Source organism: Acomys russatus, chromosome 7, assembly GCF_903995435.1.
Source record: "Acomys russatus chromosome 7, mAcoRus1.1, whole genome shotgun sequence".
NCBI lineage: Eukaryota > Metazoa > Chordata > Mammalia > Rodentia > Muridae > Acomys > Acomys russatus.
Genome location: NC_067143.1, coordinates 7,149,689 through 7,177,587, shown reverse-complemented (window position 1 = coordinate 7,177,587; position 27,899 = coordinate 7,149,689). Strand labels below are relative to the sequence as shown.

The following is a 27,899-nucleotide window of genomic DNA, read 5'->3' as shown; positions in this document are numbered from 1 at the left end:
GAGGTCCAAGGCGGGGCTGCCAGCTCAGAGATCTCCCTCACAGAGGATGAGCCTTTCTATCCACATTTCAGACTGAGGGATAGGAAGTAGGAGCTGACATCTGCCCCCTACCCCGCTAGGCCACACAAGGCGGAAGAAACGGTATTCCCAGGATTTGTTCTAGGTCGCATCTCTTCCCAGGCCTGGGGAGACGAAGGCCTTTGGCTTTGCTCCCTACCCTGTTAGGCTGAGCATGCTCTTGTGCGTGAGCATGGACAGGTACATACGCCACCCTGACTGAACTCCTCCGCTCAGAGAGGCCCCAGCCTGCAGCAATGAGAAGCAGAACCTCCCACCATAAGGCACAGGAAACGTACTCCTGGGCTGTCACCTCAGCTTCCCTCACACCTGGTCCCCAGCATTCCATCCATTCCTGGATCCAGCTTGCCACCCTCCCTCAACCCCCACTGCCAAGCCATCAAGCTGAAATACAAGCCTAAGAGAGAGATCCCCCCCCCCCCCCCCCGCCAAGGGTGTACGTGGCATGTAAGGACCTGGTGAGGATCGGCGCCCCCTACTAGAACAAAGAAGAAAGAGACTGGCCAGCCTACTGCCAGGACAGAAGCTGAGCCTCTAAGCCACAGGCACCGCATTCAAGGGTTAGAAGGCGCCCTTAGTATAGAGGGTGAGGCTGCCTGCCATTTCCCCTGCAAAGAGACGTGAACTGGTACTTCTTGTGCCAGAGGCGGGTATGGAGTAAGGCTGAATATGGAGGGGTCTGGTCAGACCCCAGAGACAGATGTGACCCAGGTGAAGGTGTATGACATAGAATCCTGGAGTTAGCCTCACAGCCCCTGCTCTGAAGAAGGCTTTGAGGTTCCTGGAGGCCACTGGACAAAGGCAGGGCTCAAGGAGCGCAAGAAGCTCTGGTTCCGTTCTGGGTGACAAATTTGGATCGGCGATTTCAACCAGACATGTTGCCTCACATGCAGAATAGGTTCTTAAGGCACCACCAGGCAGGTTAACGAAGAAGCAGGTACACCCGTTCACTGAGACACTGGGGCCATCATCAAGAACAAGGCCAGGCCTTGTAAACTGGTACACAGAGAGAGCTCTCCAAGGCACAGAGGGAAAACAGGCACCCAACTGTGTGTATGACAGGCCGCCTGATGCGTACGCTGGGAAGGCCACACACGCATATCCATGTCTGCATGGAAGAACTCCAGAGGCAACCCCCAGACTGCATTGAGGTCCCCATCTGGGGAGGGGGAGGGGCAGGGAGGCTGGGAGATGAAAAGGAGATGTTGATGGCATTTTATGTCTTTAATATATGAGACTACTGGTTCAAAAAAATATATATAAGAAATAAAACCTAAGCCTCTGCTTTGCCATGTGACAAACGGAAGCAGGGCTGTGGGCACCATTCCAGCTATCTCACCATTCCAAAGACACAAGTCCCCAGGACCCAGAAAGAAGAGCGAATCACCTTCCTTGCGAGGCCCGCCCCAGAATGGCATAGTCAGAAATTCCTCACTTGGCCTGATTTCATCTCCTCCTGGTGCAATACGCAGATCTACCTTCCTCTCCCATGCACCTCTCAAAAGGTAGCCCAGCTCCCTGTGAGCCCTACTCAGTTTGCTGGGTAAATCTTATCCCAGTATCCCTCCCTCCCACAACCCTGGGATTGTTTGTGTTGCTGGGTGAGGGAGCAGGCACACCTGTCCCTGTAACCACTCAGGGAAAGGGAAAGGAGGAGCAAAGAAAGCAGAGGCCAGAGAGTAAAGGTCCATTGACTAACTACTCTCCTCTTTTCATTCCCATCTCCCCGTGTGTCCACAAGCACACCACATGTGCGCACACACACCCTCGTGCACATGCGCATACACACACCCACACACACACACCCACACACACACACACACACACACACCTCTGAACATCCCTCCAACTCCCTAATCTTCAGTGGCCCCATCCTCCCCCTTGGTCCACACAGGTGAGTGCCCAAGCCTGCTGTCACCATGACGACCACTCAACACTGGCAGATGGTACAGGACTATGTGTCCATGGAGTTCTCCTGTTCCACTACCCACGGGAAGACCTTCTCCCCGACAACCAAGATCGTGGGAGGCAAGCGGAGTGTGTGGGGGAGTATGTGGTGGCGGGGTGGAGGGGCTGGGGAAAGGGAATGTCAGGAAAGCTTTTCCTTTTCTGTACCCACTCATGGGTGGCCTCAGTCTTGGCCCTGAGTTGCCCCTTCAGGAACCCCGTATTAGCAGCAACCTCTCCCCAATCTGTGCTTCCAATCCAAGGCATAAGCTGGATGGCCAACACAACGCAAATCTCTGAGGAAAGAGACTTTTAAAAAAAACATGAATCCCACAGATGGCATGAAGGGTTAATAAACTCTTTGATTGCTTAAGACATTCAGAGCCAGGGACAAATGGATTGTGTGACCGTCACTTGTGCAAGAAAGGAGACACCTTATCTACCATTGAGTAATGCTGATCCTGGTTCGCTTTTAAAGTGGCAGACCTGTACTCACTCATCTGAATTAGGTGAAGGGAGGGAGTTGCCGGGTGAGTGGGGTAATGAGGGCAGAGATCAGGTGTGGAGGGCCTGGAGAAAGAATATAAATGGGTGAAGGGGCATCTCTGGGACAGGGGAGGCTTCTGGGAGTCTATGGGGATGACCCTAGCAGCGGGGTACATGGAGTCTGAACTCAGCATCTCCTGTAGCCTGGTGGGACTTCCAGCAGAGGGAGGGGGACACCAACCCACCCATTAAACCTTTGACTCAAAATTTGTCTTGCCTACGAGAAGTGTAGGGATAAAGACGGAGGAGAAATCGAGGGAATGTCAATCCGATGGCTGGCCCAACTTGAGATCTGCCCCATGGGAAAGAGCCAACCCTGATTAATGATTCTCTGCTATGTTGGCAGACATGAGCCTAGCATAGCTGTCCTCTGAGAGGCTTCATCCAGCAGCTGATGGAAACAGAGGCAAGGACCCACAGCCAAACAATGGGCCAAGTTCGGGGAGTTTTGAGGAAAAGTAGGAGGAAGGACTGAGGGTGCTGGAAGGGTCAAAGACACCACAAGAGGAGCTACAGAGCAAGCCCACTTGGCCCATGGGGGCTCACAGAGACTGAATTACCAACCAAAGACCATGCATGGACTGGACCTAGGCCCCCTACATATATGTAGCAGATGTGCAGCTCAGTCAACATGTGGGTCCCCTAACAATGGGAGTAAGGGCTGTCTCTGACTCTATTGCCTGGCTTTGGATCCCTTTCCCCTAGCTGGGCTGCCTGTCTGGTCTCAGTGGGAGAAGATGAGTTTAGTCCTGCTGTGACATGAGATGCCTAGGTGGGTTGGTACCCCTTAGGGTCCTCCCCTGCTCTGAGAAGAAGGGGAGAGTAGAATGGGGAAAGAGGGTGTGAGGGCAGATCTGGTAAGAGAGGAGGAAGGGGGCTAGGGTCAGGCTGTAAAGTGATTAAATAAATAAAAAATTAAAAATAAGAAAAAAATTGAAAGAAAAAAATAATGGGAGACCTGGCCACTGCAGAGGCAAAACAAGAACATAAACAAAAGCCCTAAGTGTTTGAGCTTTTAATCCTTGGGGGCCCAACTTGAAGGAGAGAGCAGCAAAAGAAAGCTGAGGGGTCTCAGAGCAAGACTATTTTAGCTGTGCCTCTTGTGGAAGCAATTAAAAGATGGCTGGAGGCCAGGGTGTTGAGTATCTTTCCTCACAGCCATTGCATCTACCTTCAAGGTCCCAGAAGGGCAGAGTTTCTCTAAGTCCTTCGTGTACAAGGTCATGAGATAAACGCCATACCACGTGGCCAGTGAGAAAGAGCCTTGAAGTAAATAAAACAGGCAGGACTCAAGGACTGTGGTCTAGACCAGAAATGGCAAAATGGTTTCTAATCGTGCTTTCTCGGCCCTGGCTGTGAAGTAGAACCATCTCGGCGTAGGGGTGGGGCTGGAAAAACTAGCCATGCCCAAGTCTCTCCCCAGACCATTAAATCGGGGAATGTTTTTAAGCTCCTCGGGGATTCTGGTGTGCAGCCAGGGTTGAAAGGACTGACCAGCAGAGTTCAGGCTGGGAATGGGGAAACGCGAATGTGGGGGGGGGGGGGGAAGAGTGGGGGACACTTGAGAGAACGCCCTTCTCAAGACACAGCTGTGATTTCACCTCCCACTAACGAGCAGTTGAAATCCACATGTGGCATCTTTCCTTTCTCATGGACGGCTGCTTTTTGTTTACACATCGTGGAGGTCAAATAAAAGACATCTGCAGGCAAAGTACCGCCTCGGCGCCTGTTTAGAACCTCTAGTCTCTGTTTAAAATCAAGCCGTGAGAGCGTGTTAACGAAATGTTTTCCACCTCAGTCCAGACGAGTGCAGATAGCACGAGCATCTCTTCTTCACTGGGTTGCCCTGACGATCAACAAAATCACCTCTGAAACGGGGGAGGAGCTTCGTAAGGCAGATCAATCGCTATTCATTGCTAAGTCATCAGCCATGAGGATCTTCTGTAGTTTATACTGCAGTGATAGAGCATAGGCCCTGGGTTCACTCCCCAGCATCATCACAAGAAGAGAAAACAAGAATGGGGGGAGGGGGGTATGCTCTTTCAGTTACGGTGATGTCCATGGACACTCCCTCTGGATTGGCAATGTGTCCTGTCCCTCACCTAGGATTCACTACTTCCAAGAAAACTAATACTGAACCCACAGGCTAGCTGAGAAAATCTAGAACAGAGTTCAGCCCTCCCAAAGAGGAAGAGGCCCAAGCACCTTATACTAGGGAACCAGAACTTCCAGGAAAGAAACAAGAGAGGGAGGGGGGCGAGGGAGGGAGAAAGAGAGAGAGGGGCGGGAGAGGGAGAGAAATCCATCCTAAAAAGGTGGTTTCCTTTTACACAGCTGTGTGAGACTAGAAAGTGGTCCTATGAAGGTCCTTGACCACTGAATGATGGAGAGGTGTTAGTGCCCCCTAGTGGCTGAAATTTGACAGGATTTGATGACTATCTCCTCTAACAGGCTTTTCTCAGCCACAGATGACTTCCTGTCCCCTCTAGCCCTTGCTTTCCATGCTCCACCCACTCAAGCGACCTTGAGCCCTCAATCCCTTCATGAACTCCCACCTGGAGCCCTTCCTGACCTCTCTTTTGGCTCACAGGAAGTCATGAAAAGGAAGTTGTCCAGCACAGTGTCATTCTTTGTTTTCGGACCAGAGTTCCAGCACCCTGCCTGGAGAAGTGTCTCTGAGTTCATGAGAAAGCTCATCCTACCATCTCTCCTGAGGGTGTGCCTCTCCCTGTGCCTCCCCTAGTCCTCTTTCTTTCCAGCCCCTTCCCCAATGTCCCCCCAGTACAGAACCTAAGTATTATGTCCCCTTCCTGCTCCAGGCTGGTCCCAGACCTCCAGGAGGAGGCAACGAGTGGCAGTGTTTCCCAACATGCATGCTCTGTCCACCATAGGAAATTAAACAGTGTCCAGAACCCTGGTGGCCCCAAGTCCACCCCATCCTAGAATAGGGAAAGGGTTGCTAAGGTCTTCTATGACAGAATCAACAAGGAAAACATGGAGGCTCCCACCCATCACTCACCCAACCCTACTTGCCCCCACCCCACCCCACCCCCGCCGGGCCAGGGCAGCCCACATCCACCATGATGACAATCCAAAAATAGTGGTGTGGAAAAGGGGCACTGCAGGGTGGGAGAGGCCTTGGGGGCTGAGATGTTGTTAGAGCAAGGAGAGGGCCCCAAATTATCTGCAGGGCAAGGTGACGACTTGCGCAAAGCCAGAGGACAGGGATACAGCCAGATGGAAGACAAGTGGATTCCAGCGGACAAAGGACACAGGAAGTGGATAGCTACAGAGTGAGCACAGAGAGAAGCTCATGATGGATGAGAGAGACCAACCTGGGGCCATAGGGATCCAGTAAGGAACTGGTCATATGAGGGAGGGGTGGGGCCCGGACATCCTGGATCCTCAGAAAAAAAAAAGCCTTGTCAAGGACCTAGCATCCTTAAGGTATCCACTTTCTGGGTCACTTCCTGAGAACCACTGCCCAGCTGCAAGTTCTGCCTTCCAGAGGCTAAGGGAAGGGAGAAATGGGTAACTGGGAAACCCTATCATTTCTAAGGCTCTTCCGCATTTCCCACTGTGAAAGGCAAGGCTCTGCCTCCCTCCCCCAACAGAAGTTGGCTTCTTTTCCCACAGCCCGGTCTTGGGATCTTCTGCCCACATACAAGCTGCCCCACCCCCAGAGTCTCCCCACAGGGCACCCATCGCACAAGCTCTCTGAAAGCCTGGAAGCACCATGCAAGCAAGAACCAAACCAATTTTATTCGCTCCTATTTCCTGCAGGGCCCAAGCCAGTGCCTGAGATGAACAAATAAGTTGCATTAAATGAAATGCTCATCTCACTGCGAGACGCAGGAGATCCATGCCCTGTAGGAGTTCATAGCCAAGGGAGAGTCTGATGGGGTGCTAATGCTGTTGCTATAGAGCTGGGCAGTACATGCCCATACCCACACTGCTTGCCCAGATTTTTACACATAACCCCAACTCTTAACTCCTCCTCTCCCTTAAAAAAACACACACTTCTCTTTTTCTTTTTCCATCTCATAGAAAATCTCTGTGCACCCCACCCCTCCTGCTCTCTAATAGTCAGACTCTGGTCCAACTGGAGCAACTGACCTCAGAGGACTCAGACGACCACAGGGGCATTGCAAGTAATGAGCACACAGATGCCGTTACACGGTCCCTGCTGGTAGCCGAGGGCATCCCTTTTTCCTCCTCCTGGCTTTTTCTCCTGAGAGCTAGATGTCTGGCTGTTGGACGATGCCCTCTTTCTGTCCTCAGGCCAAGAAAACGTAGATCACGATGTGAGGTTGGGGGAGGTCCACTGCCCAGGATGTGGTCTCCCCCAACCATCTGAGGAGTCTCAAAGGCTTTGTCACAACACCCTGAATTCAAAAACCCACAGAGAGTGAAGGGGTATCTCAAGCTTGGTGCAGAGGGAAACAGTAAGTAAAAGTCTTGGTCCCTCCCTGATAATCTATGGTTCTCCTGACCCACAAAAGAAACGCAAGGTGACATATGAGAAAGAGATGCCTACGAATTGGGCCAAGACACCAAAGAAGGACTTTGCAAAGGTGTGTATGGAGTATGGTTTCCCTGACTTGGCTGCTCAAAAAGCTCGAAGACATAAAGAAGAAAGTGAAAGTTGGGGGATGTGGTCAGTGCCCAGCAGAAGCAGGGACCTGGGGCAGGGGTCAAGCTGGGTTTCTCTCTTGCCCTGCAGAACACACACACACACACACACTCAAAGGCAGGCTGTGTACCACAAATGCGTGGAGAGTACCTGTCACCCTCCTACCTTTACTCAGGTGTATGCAGGTGAATTTGGACAGACTAAGTTCAAATCCCACTTCCCCTGGCTCCGGTATCTCTCTGAGTTCCAGCTTCTACATCAGCAAAAAATAAAAAATAAAAAATAAAAATAAATACTTCTCTCTTACATTTGTCATTTGTTATTCTGCTGTTGTCATGTACTGGTTCATTCGACAAACTCTTGCTAAACACTGACCATGTAATTATAGAGTCTCTGTCCTGGGTCCAGACACATAATGACTGTTCTAAGAATGGCGGTTCCTTCCCCATCCCCTCCAATCCTACTCTTCTATCTTCCAGTTGATCAATTAGTTTGGTGGGGCAGGAGGTGTTACCTAATGAGCTTAGCTCCTCCAGGACTCCAGACAGAGTCCAGATGCCTCGGATCCTTGCAGTTTGTTGACACAGTTCCTCAGGTCATCAGGAATCTAAAGCCACTAGAAGACACAGAAGCCAAGGCTGACACCACCAAAGTCTCCAGCTGCATCATGGAGATGAAGGACCCCAATACTGAGATGATATGGGTCAAGGTGGGGAACACCTAGCCAGGGGCTACCCTGGAAGTTCTGGTCCTCTGGAAAAGCATCCAATGGGTTCACACAGATGAAGAATGTGAGTCCTTCATCCAGCAGTGGATGGAAACAGATGCAGAGACTCATTGCCAAAACTCAGGGAGTTCTGTGAAAGAGAGGGAGAAAGGATGGAGGGATCCAGAGGGGTCAAGCACACACGCCACAAGACCTACATAGTAAACTAATCTGGCCCCATAGGGCTCACAGAGACTAAACCACCAACCAAAGAGCATGCATAGGCTGGACCTAGACCTCTTACACACACGGAGCCGATGTGCTGTGTGGTCAGCATGTGGGTCCCCTAGCAATGGGAGTAGGGGCTGTCTCTGACTCTGTTGCTTGCCTCTGCATCCCTTCCCTCTACCTGGGCTGCCTTGTTAGGTCCCAGTGGGAGAGGGCACCCTTAATCCTGGTGTGACGTGAGGTGCCTGGGTGGTACCCCTTGGGGGGCCTCCCATTCTCTGAGAAAAAGAAGGGAGAGTTGGAGGAGGGGCATGAGGCGGGCTTGGGAGGAGAGGAGGAAGGGGACGGGGATCAGGCTGTAAAGAGATTAAAATAATAAATAAATGGAAAAAAGTATGGAAAGAAAGAGAGAGACTGAGAGAGAGAGAAGGAGAGAGAGAGAGAGAGAGAGAGAAAGAGAGAGAGAGAGAGAGAGAACACCTTATGGGAAGGGCAGGAACTTTGGGTCTCACTGGTCTGGAAGTAAAGCTAGAGAGATTTGTGTGGCCTCAGTATGTTTAGAGAGATGTGTATGCACCCTCCAGAGCCAGCTATGCTGATTCTGGGGAATGAGGAACTCAGATGTCCCTCCCTAAAACTTTCACCACCTTCCCCACCTGCTCTATAAGGCAGAACGCTAAGCCTTTCCGAACCCAGTATTCCCTGGGCAAGTACAGCGTGAGGCAGGTGGGCAGCAGTACACGCTAGTTATTGCTAGCATAAACATGAGCAGTGCCCATGCCTACAGCCTGACTGTGGGAGAGAAGTGGATGGGCGCCATGGCAGTTTGAGAGTGAGACCGGCCCCCACAGGCTCATATATTTGAATACTTGGTGTCCAGGCAGTAGAACTGTTCAAGAAGGATTAGGAGGTGTGGTCTTATTGGAGGAGGTGTGTCACTGGGGACAGACTTTGAAGTTTCAATGGCCCACACTATTCCCAGTAAGCTCTCAGTGCCTTGTAGTAATGTCTCAAGATGGGAGGTCTCAGCTACTGTCCTAGTGCCATACCCGCCTGCCTGCTGCCACACTCCCTGCCATTATACGTATGGTCGCTAGCCCTCTGAAACTGTTAGACCCAAATGAGCATTTTCTTTTATAAGCAGTATATGGATATATATGGATATGAACGTCGGCATGGAGGCCCAAAAGGCCTGTCAGGGTTCAGGGAGAGGAATGGCCTTGAACGCTCTATACTGGAGACAGGACTGTGGTCTATGCACAAAAGGACTGCATGGGGATGGGAGTTAGCACAAAAAGGAAATATGAGGTGTAGGGTAGAGATATTCCTTACGGGCTATGAACTAGTGTCATGGGACAGTGTAGCATAGTGGTTAAGACGACAGACTCTGGAGCTAAACTACTGGGGTTCCGATGCCAGTTTCTGCTACTTATGCATGTGTGACTTAGAGCAAGTCACCTTACTTCTTTGTCCTTGTTTCTCTGTCTGTAAAATGGGGAATCATAATAGAACCCATCTAGATGAGAACTGACTAGTCAATATGTGAAAAATTAGCTAAAATAGTGCCTATCAGATCTCTAATACTACATATTGGGTTTTCTTTCTTTCTTTCTTTCTTTCTTTCTTTCTTTCTCTCTTTTTTACCACTGTTAGTATTACTAGAGGGGAGACTATATAAACATCATAAGGTGGGGACTCCAGAGCAGAAGGTGGCTAGCAAAAAGAATGAAAGGAAGGGAACTGTCCCAGCTGTGGGCCACAGAGGTCAACGACCCCTGTGTTTCTGTTCTCCTTTGTGGTCCCGCGTTCCGCTCCATCGCTCCCTCGGGTGTCCGAGCGTCAGTGCACGCAGAGCCAGGAAGAATGCAATGGAACCTGGAAAGGGTGGGGTCCACAGGATTCCCAGTCCAGCTGGGGGTGCAGAGCAGGGGGGCAGGGGGGTGAGAAGGCCTTCCCCAAAGGTTTGTAGAGTTACAGCTCTCTTAGCTCAGAGCTATGCCCCTGAAACAGCAGCTGGCATTTAGTGAAGCAGCTTAGGTTTACTCCATGGTGAGCAAGTGCTATATGAACCTTGGGGAGAAGGAAGGGTCTTCGGGGTGAATGTATTTCATTGGCTGTGGCTGTGATGGTGGTGATGCTCTGTTTGCATCCAGGTGCCAGTTAAATGGCTACCTTCAAAGTGGAGGGTCACCAGATTGCAAGTGGCGGGCACGCAGGCTCAGAATAGGGAGGGAGCAGTTCTTATTCTTGCTGATCCCAAGTTTGAGATTTGGGGGGGGGGGTGGGGCTGAACACGCTCCACCTTGCCAGTTCCATGCTGGTTCCCCTGGGGGCACGGCCCACATATCCCACACTCCTTCACTCCCTGTCCCTGCCCTGAAGTTCACGGAAGAAGTGAAACTGGTGATGGTGCCAATACCACGCCGCTGTGCTTGAGCCCCACTTCTCCAAGGAAGTGAGTGACCTTTGCACAGCAGTTCAACAGGACAGAGCTGAAGAGGGGTGACAAACAGCAGATCTCAGACTGGTGGAGGACAGGCTGACTCACACAAAGATGTGAGACTCAGCAAAACCGTGAGTTCTCTGCCCAGGCAGGAACATGGGACAGAAGGCTCATCTCACCAGCCTCTCAGCCTCACGAGCAAGCTGGAGGGATGGAATTCATGTCACAGCAGCCCCTGTATGCCCATCCATCCATCCATCCATCCATCCATCCATCCATCCATCTGATAAGACTCTGTGATGGGTACTGAAAAGGAAAGGTTCCTCTAGCAGAGGAGGCAGGTGCGAAAGTGACATTGTAATCGCTACTAAGCTGGAGTTACGCACACTGGGGTCATGTTATCAGCTGGGTGACTTTCCCCTATGGAGATATGAATCCACATCTGTTCACCCCCAGAAAGGGCACCGACAATAACCCAAAGACTATCCCATCCAGGGTAGTTTGACAGACCAGTGAGTTTATTAGAGTTACTTTCACACACATGAGTTAGGTGTTACAGAAGTGTGGATGTCTCAAAATCAACTGCATCCCCAAAGCCTCACCTCAGCATGAGTGATAACTCACAAAAGCTTCCTCCCCGAGCTTGCTGCTCAGCGTTCAGTCCCCTCTGCCTGCGAGACTGTTTACTGCCAACATCACCAAGGGGAGGGGCCTTGCAACCCTCTGTGTTTCCTGAGAGTTGCAAGTTTCCTTAGCTTCGGGTGTCTTATGAGCCTCCATTGCCTCCAGGAAGGGATGCGTCTGTCCAGGAAATAGCTGCATAACAGCTCTACAGTTCTAACGTCATGTATTCCACCAATCTCACATGGTCCCATATTATAACTACCGCGGGGCATTTGTGTGTGATGGTGCGATGCCACACCTGGAATCTGCCATGCTCATTCATCGCCACTGTGATGGAGGGAGGGACAGCAGCTGTGAGGAGCCAAGGACAGGCAGGCAATGCCATAAAACCCCAAGCTTCATCCAGAAGAACAGAAGGTAAGTCGGCTCTCAGAGAAGGAAACAGCATCCCCACGCAAAGAAACAACTTGTATAAAAGTCCAGACATCGGAGAGATGAGGCAGGGAGGGCAACACAGCTCGTGACTGCAAGGCTATCAAAGTTGTCGTCCCTTTCTACATATTGGCAAAGAGAGTGCATGGGCAAATGAGTTGTGTAAGGCCAACAATGCTCCTTCTGCCATGCACTCCCATGGGTCACATGTTGCACAAAATATACAGTGTCTCAAGTTCTTCTGATTTCTAGGGTCAGAACAAGAGGGGGGAACGTGCACAATTGCAAGGAAACTGTGGTGGTTTGGGAGGAGGCAAAAATGTTAATCTGTCTACAGGCCTTCCCTTTAGATCTGTGACCCACCTCAAAAGTGCATGTGTAAAAGGAAGGAGCCACTCATGACTTGATGGCTAAGGATGTGAAACTGCCCTCAAAGAAAGAAGAGTGACTGCTGTCACATAGCTCCAAGCAAAGTAAGAGCCACAAAGGCAAGCAAGCTGAGGTGGTCATCAGTGGTGCACAGATCAGTGAAGGTGGGGAGTCCACCGTAGTGGCCATGCAGGATGGGAACCCCTACTGAATACCGCCCTACTGCACCCTCACCACAGAAGACACACACCCTTTCTGCAGACCCGCACTGACCAACGTGTTTGACCCCAGCATTCCTTCATAACGGACACTGACTTACCCTTCTCCTGGCTCCAGCCCTCTACCAGACTATAACCAACTTGTGCCTCCATTCCCAATTCTGGCCACCTCTCACTGTTCGCATTCTTATGCCCTCATCAACCTCCATCTCCCAGATTCTAAACCAGTTTCCCTAGCTTCATCTTTTACTTCCAGATTCTGAAGTAGCCCATCTCCAGAAACCCTAGTTATCCCAAACTTCTTGATCCTGACCATCCCCTATTCATCCTCACCATAATGACTCCACATCAACCCTTTACCACCTCAGTGAGTCAGGATGTCCCATAGACCAGAACAGTATAGGTACAACTAAATATCCCAACTCCACTAACAGCCTATATCTTCACTTTTTATTTATTTATTTATTTGGTTTTCCGAGACAGGGTTTCTCTGTGTAGCCTTGACTATCCTGGACTTACTTTGTAGACCAGGCTGGCCTCGAACTCATAGAGATCCGCCTGCCTCTGCCTCCCAAGTGCTGGGATTAAAGGGATGTGCCACCACCACCAAGCTCCACCATCTATTTCTTTCATCAACAGAGCATGCCTAGTCCCAAAGGTCCATCCTCCACTAATCAGCTTCCCACTAACCATCTCCTGATCCTCCTAACTGCTAAGCCTCTGAGCCTTCCTCAACACCCCTCTACCTGCTTGCTGCCCTCTCATCACCTATTGACCTTTGCCAACCTGGTCATTATAAACTGTGATTGGCACAACACTCTTGAATATTCCCACAACCATGGTACGAACTCTTTTCCCAGAATTCTCTTTCACACCAACACACTGACCCAGTCCCTGGCCCTCTTTCTTCTCGGAACATCTAGCAACTCTGAAGAGTTACATGTCAGACAGGTACTCAGCTGCTGGCAGCCCACCGGAATTGTCTGTAGTGCTGAACAACAAAAAGGTGGCCGAAGGATAGAAGCAGGGGGGTCTGAGGGAGAGATCAAGAGATATTGACTTGGCCCATGCTCACACTCATGTGTGCCCCTCGCCTCCAGATCACAGACTTGCCTTGTATGCAGATAGTGAAGCAGGGTAAGGTGTCCATGCTCATCTTCCCCAACATGGGCACAGAGCATGAAGGAAAATACACATTCTGTGCGAAGGTCACAGAAAATGAAGCCTATGCATCCATCGCAGGTAAGGCCCTCTGAAGGGAGAAAATATTCAAGGATGTTGGGCCAGCCTGTATGTTTCATTGCCACCAGCATCTGGCTAAGATGCCCTTCTGAGCAAGGCCATTACCCAAAGGGACATGGTACAAGGATGGTATGTAGGTGACCAAGGAGGAGGCCATGTCCATGGAGCTCAACATCTCCAGCTGTTTACATAAGGACTGCAGTTTGGTCCTGGTCAATCTCAAGAACGACCATCATCACACAGCAATTGCCACTGTGTACCTCAATGTGCCATGTAAGGGCACAGGCACGGTGTTGTGTGAGAGCACCAGCTGCCCAGTGATCAGAGTGGGTGTCTGGGACAGAGGCCCTGGACAGAGTTTGAGTTCTGACTGGGAATGGGTTGGAATGCTGGCTTTGTAACTAGAAGCTAACTGCTAATACCTTAAGTGGCCTTGGTCAAATAGACCGCTCTGAGTGTCAGCTTTCCACCAGGGACAGAGTACGGGTTTTACCCTAGTGCCTATTTCTAATGTTTTTCAAGTGCACAGCCAAGTGCACTGCACACAGCACATCTCCCAGCAGTCACTTGGCTGTTGCTATGAACTAAACACTAAGAATATGGTTGGAGGTAAGGTGGCGATGAGGTGAAAAACGGGTAGGACTGGGGAGTGTCAGCTAGGTTGGTTGCAAAGAACACTGAGGTGGGAAGAAAAACAGAATGAAGTGGGAAATCAAAGACTTGGGATAAAGTAAGAAGGGAAAGCTGGAGTTTATGTAGTAAGGGGATCTTAGATTGCTTTGAACATGATGGTGAGCTTGCCTTGGGATGTTCAACATACATCACACACACACACACACACACACACACACACACACACACACACACCATGCCTCAAACCTGGGGCATGAGAAGGTTTGAATTTTCACTCAGTTTTACCACCCTTGTGTTCTTGATGTTGGGGACACACAGATGTAGCATACCCAAAAGGGTAAAACTAGTAGACAGATAAGAAATTGTAACCCAAGATAGACAGTAACACTAGAAAGATGGTTACTCTGGAACCTCTGAAAACAGAGAGAACTTCTCTGGGAGGGGTTGTGGTGTGTGTCACCCAAACAAGGCTTGCCAGCAGCTGCAGAGCAGACATTTCCAGTTGGGCAGGAGGCTCAGAGAGGCAATGATTAAACTCTCTGAGCACACCTCAGAAGGAGCACTGGGCACAGGAGAAGTGATGGACGCAGAAAACTCAAGAGTCCAGATATGCCCCAGGTTAGCCAGACCTCAGGTCAGTGAGAAGCCCTCCTGCTGCCTGTCTCTAGACCATCAGGAGCCTCCTAAGGCCAAGTGTGTTCCTGGAGCTCTTGGGTAACTGGGCACATGAAATGGAAGGCCTGCCTGTGAAACAGGTCACAGTAGAGTCAAGAGCTATTGGCAAGAAGTCCTGAGTTAAGACAGGAGACATGAGGCTAGAGAGATGGCTCAACACTGGCTGCTCTTCCAGAGGACCGAGATTCAATTGCCAGGGCCCACATGTTAGATTACAACTCTTGCTAACTCCAGTTCTAGGGTTATCCAACACCTTCATACAAACATACATTCAGGCAAAATATCAATGCACGTGAAATTAAAAAACAAAAACAGGAGAGATAGATGACAAGGTGGAAGCTTACACACTCTATATTCTGGCAGTCCATCAAGAGGGTGTGAGTGACCCACCTGAGACTGAGGAAGCCGTTGCAGGGAATCCCATAATCCCATAATAGTTGAGAGACATTGCCTAGTGTTAAGGGGTGCACCTAGGGGTCACTGAGGGATGCTGATGGGCAGGGAGTACCACAGGCTCAGCCTCTAGCTATCCTGTAGGACATAGTGAGTGCAGACGAAGGGCAAACAAAAACCAACTCCACTTTCTTCCTTCCAGAGATCACTTTGGAAGCTGCAGGATGCGTGACACTTAACTTAGGGATAAGCTTGAAGCCACTTTCATTTTTTCCAAAGAAACCCCTTGGCAGTATTTTAAATCATGATTGCTAATTAATTTGCTTGGCTGCACCCCTTCCAGTGTGTCAGTGTGTCACAATTGAGACCTGTGGCACCAAAATTGCAGGAGTCAGAGGACTGGTACTGTCCACATCTTACACACACACCTGCACCTTAGTAAATGTCCATGCCTGCCCTCTACCCCTAGAAAATTCAATTAGGATATTTTGAATTAGGACCCAGATACTAATTGTTAGTGGTGGGTTTCCATGTGTTTCCCATTTGATGTTTAACCAGTGTTAACAATCGTTAGTTTAAGGTGTTTTAAACAGGAGCAGAAATTGACAGGGGTTGGGGAATTACCTATGTGTCCCCCCCCCTTTCTAACTTTTTCTCTCTAGTGTGACACATAGAACTCCCTGGCCTTACCAATCAGCGCCAAGTGGCTGATGTGACCATGGAATTGGTGACCATCACATAAAATGTTCCTGCCCAGGATTGAGGAGCAGTGCTTGGCTACTTTGTCAAGTGGAGAAAGAAAAGCAACAAAGCTGTGGGTGCCAGCCAACAAGGACCCATTCAGGGCGAGGTCCTAGGGACAGCTAGCCAGGCATGGTGGTGCACGCCCTTTAATCGCAGCACTCGTGAGGCGGAGACAGGTGGATCTCTGTGAGTTCAAGGCCAGGCTGGTCTACAGAGCAAGTCTAGGACAGCCAAGATAACATAGAGAAACCCTGTCTTGAAAAACCTAAAAAAAAAAAAAAAAAGCTTCTGAGCCAGGAGAGGGTAAGACAGAGAAAGTCTTGCTGAGTGGGTATACTCCCACCTCAAGCTCCTTTGGGGATTTTTTTGTTTCGTTTGGTTTGGTTTGCTTTTCCAAGATACGGCTTCTCTATGTAGCCTTGGCTGTCCTGGACTCACTCTGTAGACCAGGCTGGCCTCGAACTCACAGAGATCTGCCTGCCTTTGCTTCCCAGAAGGTTGGGGTTACAGGCATGCGCCACCAGCTGCTCCTTTAGGAGTGTTAACATCCCATTGCCTCTTCTCCTGTGGTCTCCCACTCTTTGGTCTCTTATCTCGTAGATGTCCCTGGCCTCATGACCCCTCATCTTCCCACCTCAGGCACAGAATACACTGTAGAGGACACAGACTATAAATTCCAAGTTACGGCTGTGTGTAAGCCATGCCAGCATGCCAACCAGTTCAGTGGCGGTCAAGGATCCTGCTAGTATGAGGCCAGGCCCAACATATTAGTGGAACCAGCCCCTTTAAAAGAGACTTGCTGGAGAAAAATCTGACAGGAAGGACTACCATCTCCACTCTGGCAACTGCCAGCCTCATAGAGCAGCGGGATTCACACTCGAGAGGAAGCCAACAAATAAAGATTGAGCATCTGGGACAGCGAGAAGGCAGAACGGGCAGAGTTTTTCTCAAGCTTTGCTGGCTCCTGTTATGTACATGAGTAGGCATGCTGGGATTGAGTGAGGATGCTCGTGGCTGCTTGGCAGGTCTTGAGTCTGGAGTGTGAGGTGGACGTGGCGGAGATGGCTAAATTAAACCTGGGCTTCGCATGTAAATGAGTGGAGTGTGTTGGATGTATTGAATTTTGAATTATAATGAAAGTCCTGAGTCGGTAAAATAACTAAATTGGCACATCGAAGAGTAATCGTGTGTATATTAAGGGTTTTGCCGTGGAAGCTGTTGTAGAAGTGATGGGAAGTAGGATTTGGGCATACTAATTGTGGGAACTAGGCGCGGGGTTGGGATAGATGAATTTGGGGACCAATTGGATGTCTGTGCTACCCTAGAACCTCCAGGCGTGGTAAGGGGCCTAAACGTGTCTGAATCCTCTAACTCAGCAGTTCTCAACCTGTGGGTCATGACCTCTTTGGGGGCTGAGTGACTCTTTCGCAGGAATTGCCTAGGAAAACACATTATGGTTCATAACAGTAGCAAAATTACAGTTGTGATGTGTCAATGAAAGTGATTTTATGGTGGAGGGGTCACCATAACACACATTAAAGGGTCACAGCATGAAGAAGGCCGAGAGCCACTTTTCTAACAGAAGCACCTCCCTTGGCTGGTATGAGCCTGGGGGAGGGACTCACTCTATCTCTGCCTTGAGATGAGAGCCAAAGGCAGCAAGAAGTGGACCATAGGGCTGGAGAGATGGCTCAGCGGATAAGAGCACTGTCTGCTCTTTCAGAGGTCGTGAGCTCAATTCCCAGCAACCACATGGTGGCTCACCACGAAAGAGGTCAGGAAAGGCTCTGGAGGGGAGGCTTAAAGCTGAAGAGCGGTCCATACCTGTGTGTCTTCCACCCCAGCCGCCCAGTTTGACCTCAGCACCTGGCTAGAGCCACACAATGGTAGGTGCTGGCACAGCCCTCTGCATGCACATAGACCTCTTTGACTTGTCCCTGATTTTGCCCCCCACACTCTCCCCTGCATAACCGAGTTGGATGTCGTAGGCACTATTACCCGATTGTCTCTGACTAACTCTGTCACTCACCGATCCTTCTCACTGGAGCCTGGAAGGAGAATCGTTGATAACGGAAAAGAGCCCTCTTCCAAATACTTGCCCATGACTGACTGTGCTGTCACCTGTTATTACCCAGGGCTCACCACCACCCGCTGTGACCTGGCCGAAAGACAGCATCGCTATCAAGGGCTAGGAAACCATCACCAAGGGAAAAAAATTACTCCCAATTCTCATTGGCAACACTAACTGTTCTGACCCTGGAGAGTGTCAGCCTTCACTCCAGAATGAGTTTGGAGACACCTTATGATGTCTACCTGCTAGTGGCAGGTACAGGAAGAGGCCTGGGGGTGCGGGGGGCTGAGGGGGCAGGGGGCGTGTGGTACTACTGCATGCATGTGGTAGGAACAGACAGTGGGCAGGGCATACTTTCCAGGCAAGTACAGACGCTGGCAGATGCCTTCTGCAGCTACCTTTACACACTTTACAAAATGCATCTCCCCATTGCTACTTAGCAACCTACGGGCACAAACTCTGCAGGTGGGTGGAGAGTGAAACCTGCGTTGACACCACAAAGCAAGGCCTTATCAGCCTTTAACTGATAGAAAGGCTTTTCTACCCTCTTATCTCAGAGTCCTGAAGCCCTGGAGACGTTGACCTAAGGCACGGCCCCTGTTTCAGATTCTGCAGTCTGGCCATATCAGATGAGCTATGAGGCACAAACAGAGCACAACCCGCAAGGAGAGGAGTGGAGATGGGGTGAGGGGCAGGAGGTGCCACTGGAAAGGGATCTACTACAAACTACAGTGCCCTCCTAACGGGGCTGGAGGCTTTCAGCAGCGGTCTGGACAGAACAGAGAGAGCGAGCGGAACCTTCACTGAGTATTAACTACAGGGTGGCCACCTTATCCCTTAATCCTGTTAAATGAGCAGCCATCTTGCAAGGTCTTCATTTTGCAAATGAGGCAACGGGTGTCATAAAAGAGATATAACTTGCCGAAGGTCACAAGCTATTAAATGGCAAAGTGACACTTCACAAACAGGTTTTTCCCGACTCCAGGACATCTGCTGCCTACCACTCACAGAAGGAAAGTGTGACGTTTCCGTCTTCTAACAGGCTGGGCATGGGGCTACAGTGAAGGGACAACTCTGTCCCCAGGGTAGCCAACAAACCTCCAGTTCTTCCGCATTTCCCCAGGCTGCCTGCAAGCCTGCACCTATTTAAAGAGCCCCCCCAACACAGTGACTGTGACCCAGAATCCTGATGTCCAGGAGATGTTGATGCCCACTATAGCACCTGAAGATGGATGGAAGGAGCCCCTCCCCCACCTGGTTCACTGCAGCTAAACATGTCTTCAACAACAAGTACACGGTGGCCCAGCAGAAAACGCTACTTCAGAGTGGTGGCTCAAAATGAAATGGGTGACAGCGACCCACTGTACTCCAAGGACACCTGGCTTGTCAGTAAGGACCAGAGTGAATGCAGCACTGGGGGTCTCGGTTGTGCCAGGAAGCCCTGATGGTGAAGAGGACATAGGGTCACCAAAGGGTACCCAAGAGTTAAGATCAGAGAACCATAAGATGGGTTATCATTTATGCTATCTGATGGGGAATGCAACTATACAGAAATGAAAAGGGAGGTACCTTAGGGGCCAAGATAATAGTGCCGAGAGGAAGATTATAGGGCCAATCTGAAGCCTTCAAGGGACCAGTGGGGGTGCAGGCTGGGATTCTGAGAAGTCTGAAGGGATACAGATAACATCACGAAGCCATAAAGGAGGGCTAAATGGGACAAAGAGGAGAATTTAAAAGGCTGAGTTGACACGGGGGAGGTTTGGAGGAAGAGCTCCATGCTGAGGATAAAAAGATGAGACTAGCAGGATCCAAGAAGTGTGCACAGGGAAGGTATCCAGACTCCCTTAGACTAGGAAAACATAAAAACCTGGGGGGGGGGGCGCTGCTTCAGCTACTCAAACCCTGGAGCACCTAGGGGCATCGTGAGCATGCAAGAGTCCTTAACAACTGTGCACAGGTCACACCTGCAGTCCCAGCACTGGGGGTGGGGTGGGGGCTGCCTAGTGTACACAGCAAGGTCCAGACCAGCCAAGGCTGAATAAAGAGAAGGTCTCTGTGAAGGGTGGGGGGGGGGGGAGGGACAGAACCGGGGAAGGAGGGGGAAAGGGAGCAAAGAAAAAGTACACAGCTGAGGCTCCCATGGTTGCTAGCACCTAAGACTACAACCCAGGTCTTCCAGGTTCCATTTAAACAGCCCTGGGGGTTTCTTTTGAGCTCTAAGATGCTGACGGCTCACAGCTGCCCGTCATCCCACCTATGCAGTGAGAACCTGAGCACCAAGCTCAAGTCCTGTCAGCAAGAATGACGCCATGGACCCCACTTTCTGACCCAACTCCAGCCACTCACTGTGCTCTCTGGCCAGGACTACACCGTGCCTGACACCTTCCTTGGGAACCCATGGCTCATGGTGATTAGCTACAAAGGTCATCCAACATCGCTGTCCATCCTAAGTTCTGGCACAACTCCACCAGCAGCCTATGTACCCCTGCATCCCCCTTGCACACCACAGGACAGCAGTGAGTACTGCTAAGCAAGGGCCACAGAAGCTGCATGCTCAGTGTCTATGACGAGACCACCACCAGGCGCATCACGTCCATCCTGTCCAAGGGCAGGGGCTCAAGCCATCAATCACTCTTTAATTGGCTAGTGCTGGCTTTTGTTTTGTTTTTAATTTAATCTGCCATCAAGTGGTACAAATATTCTCCCATCTTATCATTGTCATGTATGTTCCTGGTACCTGAAGCTGTGGGAGTTCATGGTCCCTTACTAAAGAGTGCCAGCATATATTGATGGGCTGAGCCCCACCTTTTAAAAAGATGCCAGTCATCTGTCCCATCACGATGTATCCAGCAGGATTCCAAAAGAAATTGGTCCATTCACAAATTCTCTCAAGTGGTTTTGATATGCACCAGCGTTGACAATCACTGGTCTAAGGTAAGGGCAGATAAGAGACCCAAACACAGCAAGACCAAAGGAGCCCACTCCTCTCACACATGCCTGCCAGGCATACTTGTGATGTGCATCCTTGAGATAACTTGACCCTCACCCAGTCTATAGCCTTCATGGCTACAGGGCTAACAGTGTGACCCAACCTGCCATGCGTGGTTGATTCCTCCAAGCCTTTCCCAATCCCAATAGGCCAGGCATCCTGTTCCCTCTCTCTCCGGCTTCTTGCTCTCACTCCCTTAAACCCTCTATGGTGGTGCCCCTCCATGGTTACGGTCTCTGTGACTACGGATCTTTGTTCAGCAAGAGATGTCTTCCCTTGCGGGGAAACATGGTACCCATTGCACTGTCTCTAAGAAGATAAAGCTTCCAGAATGGCTGCCGGATCATGTACAGAACCAAGCCAGGAGGTCAGCAGCACTGTGGGTGTGGGGAGACAGCTGTTACCCAACCAGAGATCCCTGACTCACTCTAGTTGGTTTTAGGAGCATGGCTTAGGGGCCTGATGCCACAACTGCGTAGCCACTTTTCTGAGCCAATTTCCTCACCTACACGGTTATGAGGAAGTGCCTAACAATTCCCGGAAAATATCAAGGGTGACTAGATGGCAGCGTCTGATCCCACACACAGCTAATCCAGCTAGGGAGACATGGAGACCAGTTCTCAGTTCCTAGGTGGCGCCTCGAAGTGCAGCAGTATCAGCTCTCTCGTGAGCACTAGTGAATATTTGCTTTGGTCTTTCAAAGACGCCAAGTCAAGTGCAGGGTCAATCACTGAGACTCTGCAGAAGGCAGAGCATCTCCCGAGAGCTCCATCCTCGAGGTACCAACATCAGCTGTGATGCAGGGGAGGGGCTTGTCCTGTACCTGGCTCTGTGTGCTGTGAACATATGGAACAGGAAATTCACTGAGCTTACCCTCTGCTCCCGAGAGCGGAGTGCAATAGGGATGGACATATACGGAACGGACCAGCTCCAAAACTGCCCACAGGAAGTCACCATGGGGCTTTCTTCCCTTCTTCACAGCCACACTCCTGACCCTCACAGTGCCCCTCAGAGCACAGGACAAGTTCTGTTGGCTTCCTCCTTCTCCCCAGCCTGCTCCCCTTTCTTCTCACCTTGTATGTCTGCATTCAGAACTCTAGACCTTGCTCCCTTAGTATCCAGCCATCCTCCCACGGAAGCCAGAAGGAACTGGCTCTAAACATGTTTTACAGTAGAATACTTCCTTAAAGGATTTTTTGTTGTTGTTGGTTTGGTTTGGGTTGGGTTTTTTTTGGGGGGGGGGGGTTGTTTGTTTGTTTTTGGGTTTTTTGTTTTTTTGTTGTTTTGTTTTGTGTGGTTTTTTTTTTTTTTTTCACAAGGTTTCTCTGTGTAGCCTTGGCTGTCCTAGACACGCTTTGTAGACCAGACTGGCCCTGAATTTACAGTGATCCACCTGCCTCTGCCTCCTGAGTGCTGGGATTAAAGGAAGGTGTGTGCCACCATGCCTGGCCCCTTAAAGGATTTTCGACCAGAGGCTTGACACAATAGACAGTCCCGGAACCCTGCTCCTCCCCATATTTCTTTGCTCTCGGTCCCCATGAGAGGTCTCAAAGACAGTTTGGGTCTATGTTCACAGTTCACAGCAATACACAGCTCAATAGCAGAGCATAATTTCAGCATGGGAAATGACTTGGGTTTGATCCCCAGGAACAAAATAAAAATTAATAGGTTCATTCAACACCCATTGGGTTTGAATCCCCTTTATCACACCCCCCAAAGGCACCACAAATAGACCAGTGGCATATTCACCTCTGACTCCTTCTGCTTCTGGACTAGGGCACTGCCTGTTAAAATCTGAGTGCCTCTGCCAGGGCTTCAGCTCTAAACTAATCAGCCAATCTAACCCCACTCCTTTCAGCAGCCCAACTAACCCAGAGTCCAAGAGGAGACTAGAGGAGGCTGCAGCCAGTGGGGCTGGGGCTGGGGCGGTGGGTAAAACAGCAGCAGAGAACACTGCAGAGCTAACAGTGACCAAGACTGCTAGACACCTATACACAGGGGCCTATGTCAAGGACAAATGGCAGACAATGATGAAACACTACCCACCGTCTTGACTATAAACACACACACACACATGCACGCGCACACACGTGACCAGGGAAATGAGACCCACTGAAACAAGTAACAAGTGTCAGCACAGCCAGAGACCCAGCCTGGTGCCAAGATGCCTGAGCCAAGACGACTCTGACCCAGGCTGTGAGGACAAACAGGACTCCTGGCACCACGCCTCCACCCTCACCCCACCCCCACGTCCAGAATAGGCACGTGCCACACAGGCAGACGAGTTATGAAGCCACTGGCCCTCGGGTTTTCATTTTATTTTTATTTATTCACATGGGCAGCAGAGGATGGAGTTGCCCCATCCTTACTCCCCTTGCATTGACTGTGCCTCGGGTCTTAAGACCCCAAAGTGTCATTTGGAACTCACTCCCAGGGCAGGAAGAAAGCATTGTTGGTGTGCCAGGAGAGGGCCCCAGCTCTGAGCCAGGTTAAGCACCCCTCAGGAGCCCTCTGAGGCCTACCCCTTTAAGTCTTTTGCAGACAGCAGGACAAAGACATATAGGTGGAGCCTGGCCCCTTCCTTTGGCATGGTACACCCTAGCTCTGGGGACAGAGTCTGAGGGCGATGGTTTTGAGGCCCAAGCTCTGGGCTGGCCTGTGAGGGAAAGCGGACCGATCTGCAGCCTTGGTACCCTCCTCCTCACAGATAGACGTCCATTCACCACTCACAGACTGAGACTGCCGGAGGAGCATAGGCTAGTCAAGGGAAAACAAGGCTCCTCCTCCAACCAGTCCTCCCAACTGGGGAGCCTGGGGAAGGAGTTTTCAAGGCCTGCTCCTGGGTTGTCTTGGAAGAGAGGTGGGAATGGACGAGCCTGGCATGGCCGTTGGTCCTGGGCATAGGTCACATTCTCACAGCTAGTAAAAAGAGAGGGGTGGAAAAGCACCATGGCCTTATGGGAGGGCTTTGACAATCCTGACGGGGTGAGGAGACATCTAGTCCTGACTCAGGCGAGGGCTATGAGGCTGCTCCTAAGCCTGCCAGCTTTGCTGGGCGTTCCTTCTTCTTACCCCTTCAAGCCTGCCACTTTCCCAGGAGCTACCAACTGATCCAACTCCAGCACACGCCCCAAGTCTGGGCCCCAACCCCAGGGGAGAGGTGAGCAGACCCCAGTCTCTTCAGTTGGCCTTGCTCAGTCTATAGTCTTCCACTGGCTCTCGGCTCTCGACGGCCGACAGGGCAATGAGCATCTGAGCAGCGTAGTAGGTGGACATGATGAGTGCCCGTGAGTAGGGCACGGGAAAGCAGAACTTGTTGAGAGCGATGGTCAGGTCTGAGATGATGAAAAGCAGTGCCCCGCTGCCAGCCGCCAGCTCCGTCCACCGCCAGGCTGCCCCAACCAGCCGCAGTCCTGCCATAGCTCTCCAGCCCATGAAGCTGATAAGGGCCACGTAGACCCCCACCAGGTAGGTGAAAGCACCTGATAGCCCCGGGTAGAGCAGGGCATAGCACAGGCCTGACAGCACTCCAATCACCAGGCCTGTCCGGAGAGCCAGTGGCCGCATGCCAAAGGCCGAAGCATAGAGAATGTGCGTCACAGCAAACATCAGAAGACCTGGAAGAGAGAGGGGATAAAGAATGCACTCAGGAGGCAGAGGCAGGTGGATCGCTGTGAGTTCGAGCCAGCCTGGTCTAGAAAGTGAGTCCAGGACAGCCAAGGCTAACACAGAGAAAAAAAAAAAGCTAAAGGCGAGCAGGGCTGTGGTGGCGCACGCCTTTAATCCCAGCACTTGGGAAGCAGAGGCAGGTGGATTGCTGTGAGTTCCAGGCCAGCCATGTCTACAAAGTGAGTTTAGTACAGCCAGGGCTACACAGAGAAACCCTGTCTCAAAAAAAAAAAAAAAAAAAAAAAAAAAACCAAAGGGGGGGAGGAGGAGGGGGAGGGGAGGGAGGAGGAGAAGGAGTGAGAGGCAAAACATAACATGCTAAAGGCTGGCTTCATGACTTATCAAGGGGACTGGGGATAACCTAGCAGCTTAGCTCTGGAACTGAGAGGGGTGGGACGAGCTGTAGCTTTAAACTCACCATCTCCCTTAGAGAGCTGGTCTTCCTCCAACAGAAGACCAAAGTCCCCAGCCTCAGAAACCCTCCAGCTCTCTGTTCCCTCTTCCAAAGCCTTGCCCCACTCCCCATGCCAGGACCCTCTTTCCTCCAGCCCCAGGCACCCTCCCAGGCAACTCCTCCAACCACTGACCGTGTTCAAAGTAGCCATGGTCCTGCCAGATGAGGAAGGCATCACCCACAGCAGAGAAGACAAGTCCCACAAAGATGAGGGAGGCACTGGAGTGGGCCAGCAGGAATCTGAAGCCATGGGCCAGAAGAAAGAGCCAGAGGCAGAAGATGGGCAGGCACTTGATAAGGGCGCTGACCCACGAAGGGCTGGACGAGGGCAGCCAGAGCACAAAATACACACAGGTGGCCTTAAAGAAGGGCACCAGTTTGGGTCCCTCACTCTTCACCTGGAGGAGAGACAGAATGAGGGCAACACTCAGAGGTTGGGGGCACAGAAGCCCACGATGGGACCTAAAACCCTAACCTTTTCCCCAAAGCTACTGTGCATGCACTAGCCCTAAGGCACTCAGAACAGGGAGGGCTGACGGAGAAACCTAGCCTGTCAGGCTCCAACTGGCCAGCCAGCGAGATGTGAACAAAGCCATTATCACCGGAGGCTCAATTTACGGGGACAGGCAAGGGCTCCGCTGTCCTGTCACTCTTGTCCACTCTTGGCCCTGGAACTTGGCCAGAACAGCCACTCACTGGACCAACAGTGCCTATGAGGACATTCCTTTGGGCAGCCTAATGTTGTTCCCTTCCGGCTTTCTTCTCCTCCCTGTCCTAGAGGGATCCCTTAACACCTCTCCCTGTCAGCCTCAGCTCCCAGCTGTGGAGAACTGGGAGTAATGTCAGGGGGAAACCACAGAAACAAACCGACTGACCAACCAACTCATGATCCCAGCTTTAGAGCCAGGACTCCGGCTTAGAGCCCTGGCAACACCAGGTGAGTGCCAGGAATGTAGGGGAGTCACAGTACCTCCACCCCACAGGCTTTCTGTCCTGTCCAGTCTGCCCCTCGAAGCTTCCACTTTACCTAAAGGTGGCATCAAGGACAAAGAGAAGTGCTAAGGATGCCGGGAGGTGAAATAGATCTGTGTTGGGAGCAATAAACAGTCCTGGAAATACCACAGATTTCCAGGGCTGGGGGGGGGGGGGGCGTTGGCCATTTCTTTCCCAGAGAACAAGAACAACTTGAGGCACCAGAGACAGGAAGGGGGTGGGGAGGGCTTCTGGTCCCAGCTTCTGATCCGGAGCCAGCAGACAGGCTGGGAGGAGATGGGGAACCAAGAGGGGGAAGTTGGCGCAGCTGACTGGGTCTCAGCTGGATTAGGGGGAGGGCAGCTAAAGAAAGGTTTTACTCAAGGCCGCTGCAGGCACAGTCTGAGCTGGGGGGGGGGGGGAGAGATTCCGCAGATGTTGTGTGGTCTCCCGGCGTGCCTTCCCTTGGGTCGCTAGTTCAGGATTTCTGGGGGTGAATTGGAGCAGTTGGGGTTCCCTATAGACTCACCCTCCACCTAAAGTGCTCCAGCTGTCTGAACAAGCTGTTCCACGGGGGGAGGGGGCTCTGAGGACACACTCAGATCCCCAGGTTACCAGATACCTGACACAACTGAGGAAGGGTAGGAAGAGATAGCCAGTGGGTCCAGAATACAAGAATGCTCTTGTTCTGCCAGAGGTTAGAGATGGGAGCAGAGGTGACACTCCCTTCCCATGGAAACTCCGCTATCGCCATCACCGACAGTGAGAGTGAGGTCATGGCCAAAGGGAGGACACCCAGGGGATCCCGGCTCCACCTGTCAGCCCTCAGGAACATCAACTTTGCTCTCCCCTCATTCCCCAGGCCCATATTTCCTAGAAGAATCTGGTAATAAGTGGTGAAATCAGAGTCAGAGAAGCTAGCCTTAGAAGGGTGAGGAGACAAGCCAAAGGTTGGAGTTGATAAAGTCTGAGGAGGTCAAGTCTATAGAGAGCGGTCCAGCTTCACCCAGCGCCTTAACAGCGTTGCTTAGAAAGAGGCGTCGCCTCCTGCGCTTACAATATGAAGAGAAAACCAACTCGAGGCACGATTCCCAGGAGCTCTGGTTCCCCCCACCCTCTCGAATGCTTCTCTGAGGTCCCGCCACGCAGAACCCTGCAGCCCGCTGCGTCCCAGTCCCAGGCCAAGACCCGCAAGACCCGCTCCAGACACACATGGATCAACAAAGTCACGCTTCCGAGTCACGTGCACAATGTTTTCCTTCCTCCCGCGGGCAGACGGGGGGCGCGCGGAGGAGGGGTGCTACGGGAGTGAAGAGCAAGGGGGCCGTGACAGCACCGGTTCCCCAGAGGGGACACCAGCTTCCTCCGCCCCCAGGCGGCCGGGCTTGCCGCTGCCTTGACCCAGGCCCGGGGGGGTGCTCGCGCGCTCGCGCACTCACCACAGTGACCGGGGACACCATGGCGGCGGCGGCGACTGCTGGCACCCGCTCCGGGTTGCACCGCCAGGACGCACCCAGGGACAGGTGAGCCGACAACCGAACAAAGCCGGGCTGAAGCACAATACCTCCCGCGCGCCGGGCGCTCGGAGTACTGTCTGCGAACCCCCCAACGTCACCACAGACCCAGCCAATGAGCGGGCCGGAGCCTCGGGTGGGCGGAGACGTCTGGGGGCGCCGGCCAGGCTATCTCTGTTTCTGCACTGAGCAGGAGGTCCTCCCCGGGCGGGGGCGGGGCCACGAGGCCACGCCCCTTCGGGAGGCATGCCAGGGCATCCCGGAACGTGACGGCGACCCTCCCCCCTCCTCCGGTCCCCCCCAAGGCTGGAAGACAAAC

General features: G+C 51.6%; 2 protein-coding genes across 2 annotated transcripts; one reads left to right on the top strand and one right to left on the bottom strand.

Moving 5' to 3' along the window:
* The first annotated feature begins 1,997 nt into the window (after window positions 1-1,997).
* On the top strand, window positions 1,998-23,025 carry Igsf22 (immunoglobulin superfamily member 22). Its single transcript, XM_051149690.1, is given in 32 exon segments — window positions 1,998-2,117; window positions 5,515-5,571; window positions 6,662-6,823; window positions 7,008-7,174; window positions 7,176-7,225; window positions 7,792-7,913; window positions 8,811-8,868; window positions 8,871-8,962; window positions 10,613-10,660; window positions 10,663-10,694; window positions 11,038-11,077; window positions 11,890-12,035; window positions 12,037-12,216; window positions 13,116-13,241; window positions 13,300-13,739; window positions 13,989-14,075; window positions 15,090-15,196; window positions 15,838-15,966; window positions 15,968-16,017; window positions 16,512-16,513; window positions 16,551-16,608; window positions 16,610-16,656; window positions 17,237-17,304; window positions 17,764-17,783; window positions 17,785-17,875; window positions 18,047-18,198; window positions 19,067-19,136; window positions 19,138-19,184; window positions 19,222-19,281; window positions 19,283-19,383; window positions 20,133-20,498; window positions 22,748-23,025. Coding segments are annotated over 32 exon segments (3,573 nt in total).
* A 710-nt stretch (window positions 23,026-23,735) lies between these two features.
* On the bottom strand, window positions 23,736-27,662 carry Tmem86a (transmembrane protein 86A). The gene is made up of 3 exons (XM_051148581.1): window positions 27,506-27,662; window positions 25,228-25,492; window positions 23,736-24,588 (listed from the first exon to the last, which is right to left on the bottom strand). The coding sequence occupies exons 1-3, from the start codon at window positions 27,524-27,526 to the stop codon at window positions 24,152-24,154; spliced, it is 723 nt and encodes a 240-aa protein (XP_051004538.1). The 5' UTR covers window positions 27,527-27,662; the 3' UTR covers window positions 23,736-24,151.
* Window positions 27,663-27,899: the final 237 nt, after the last annotated feature.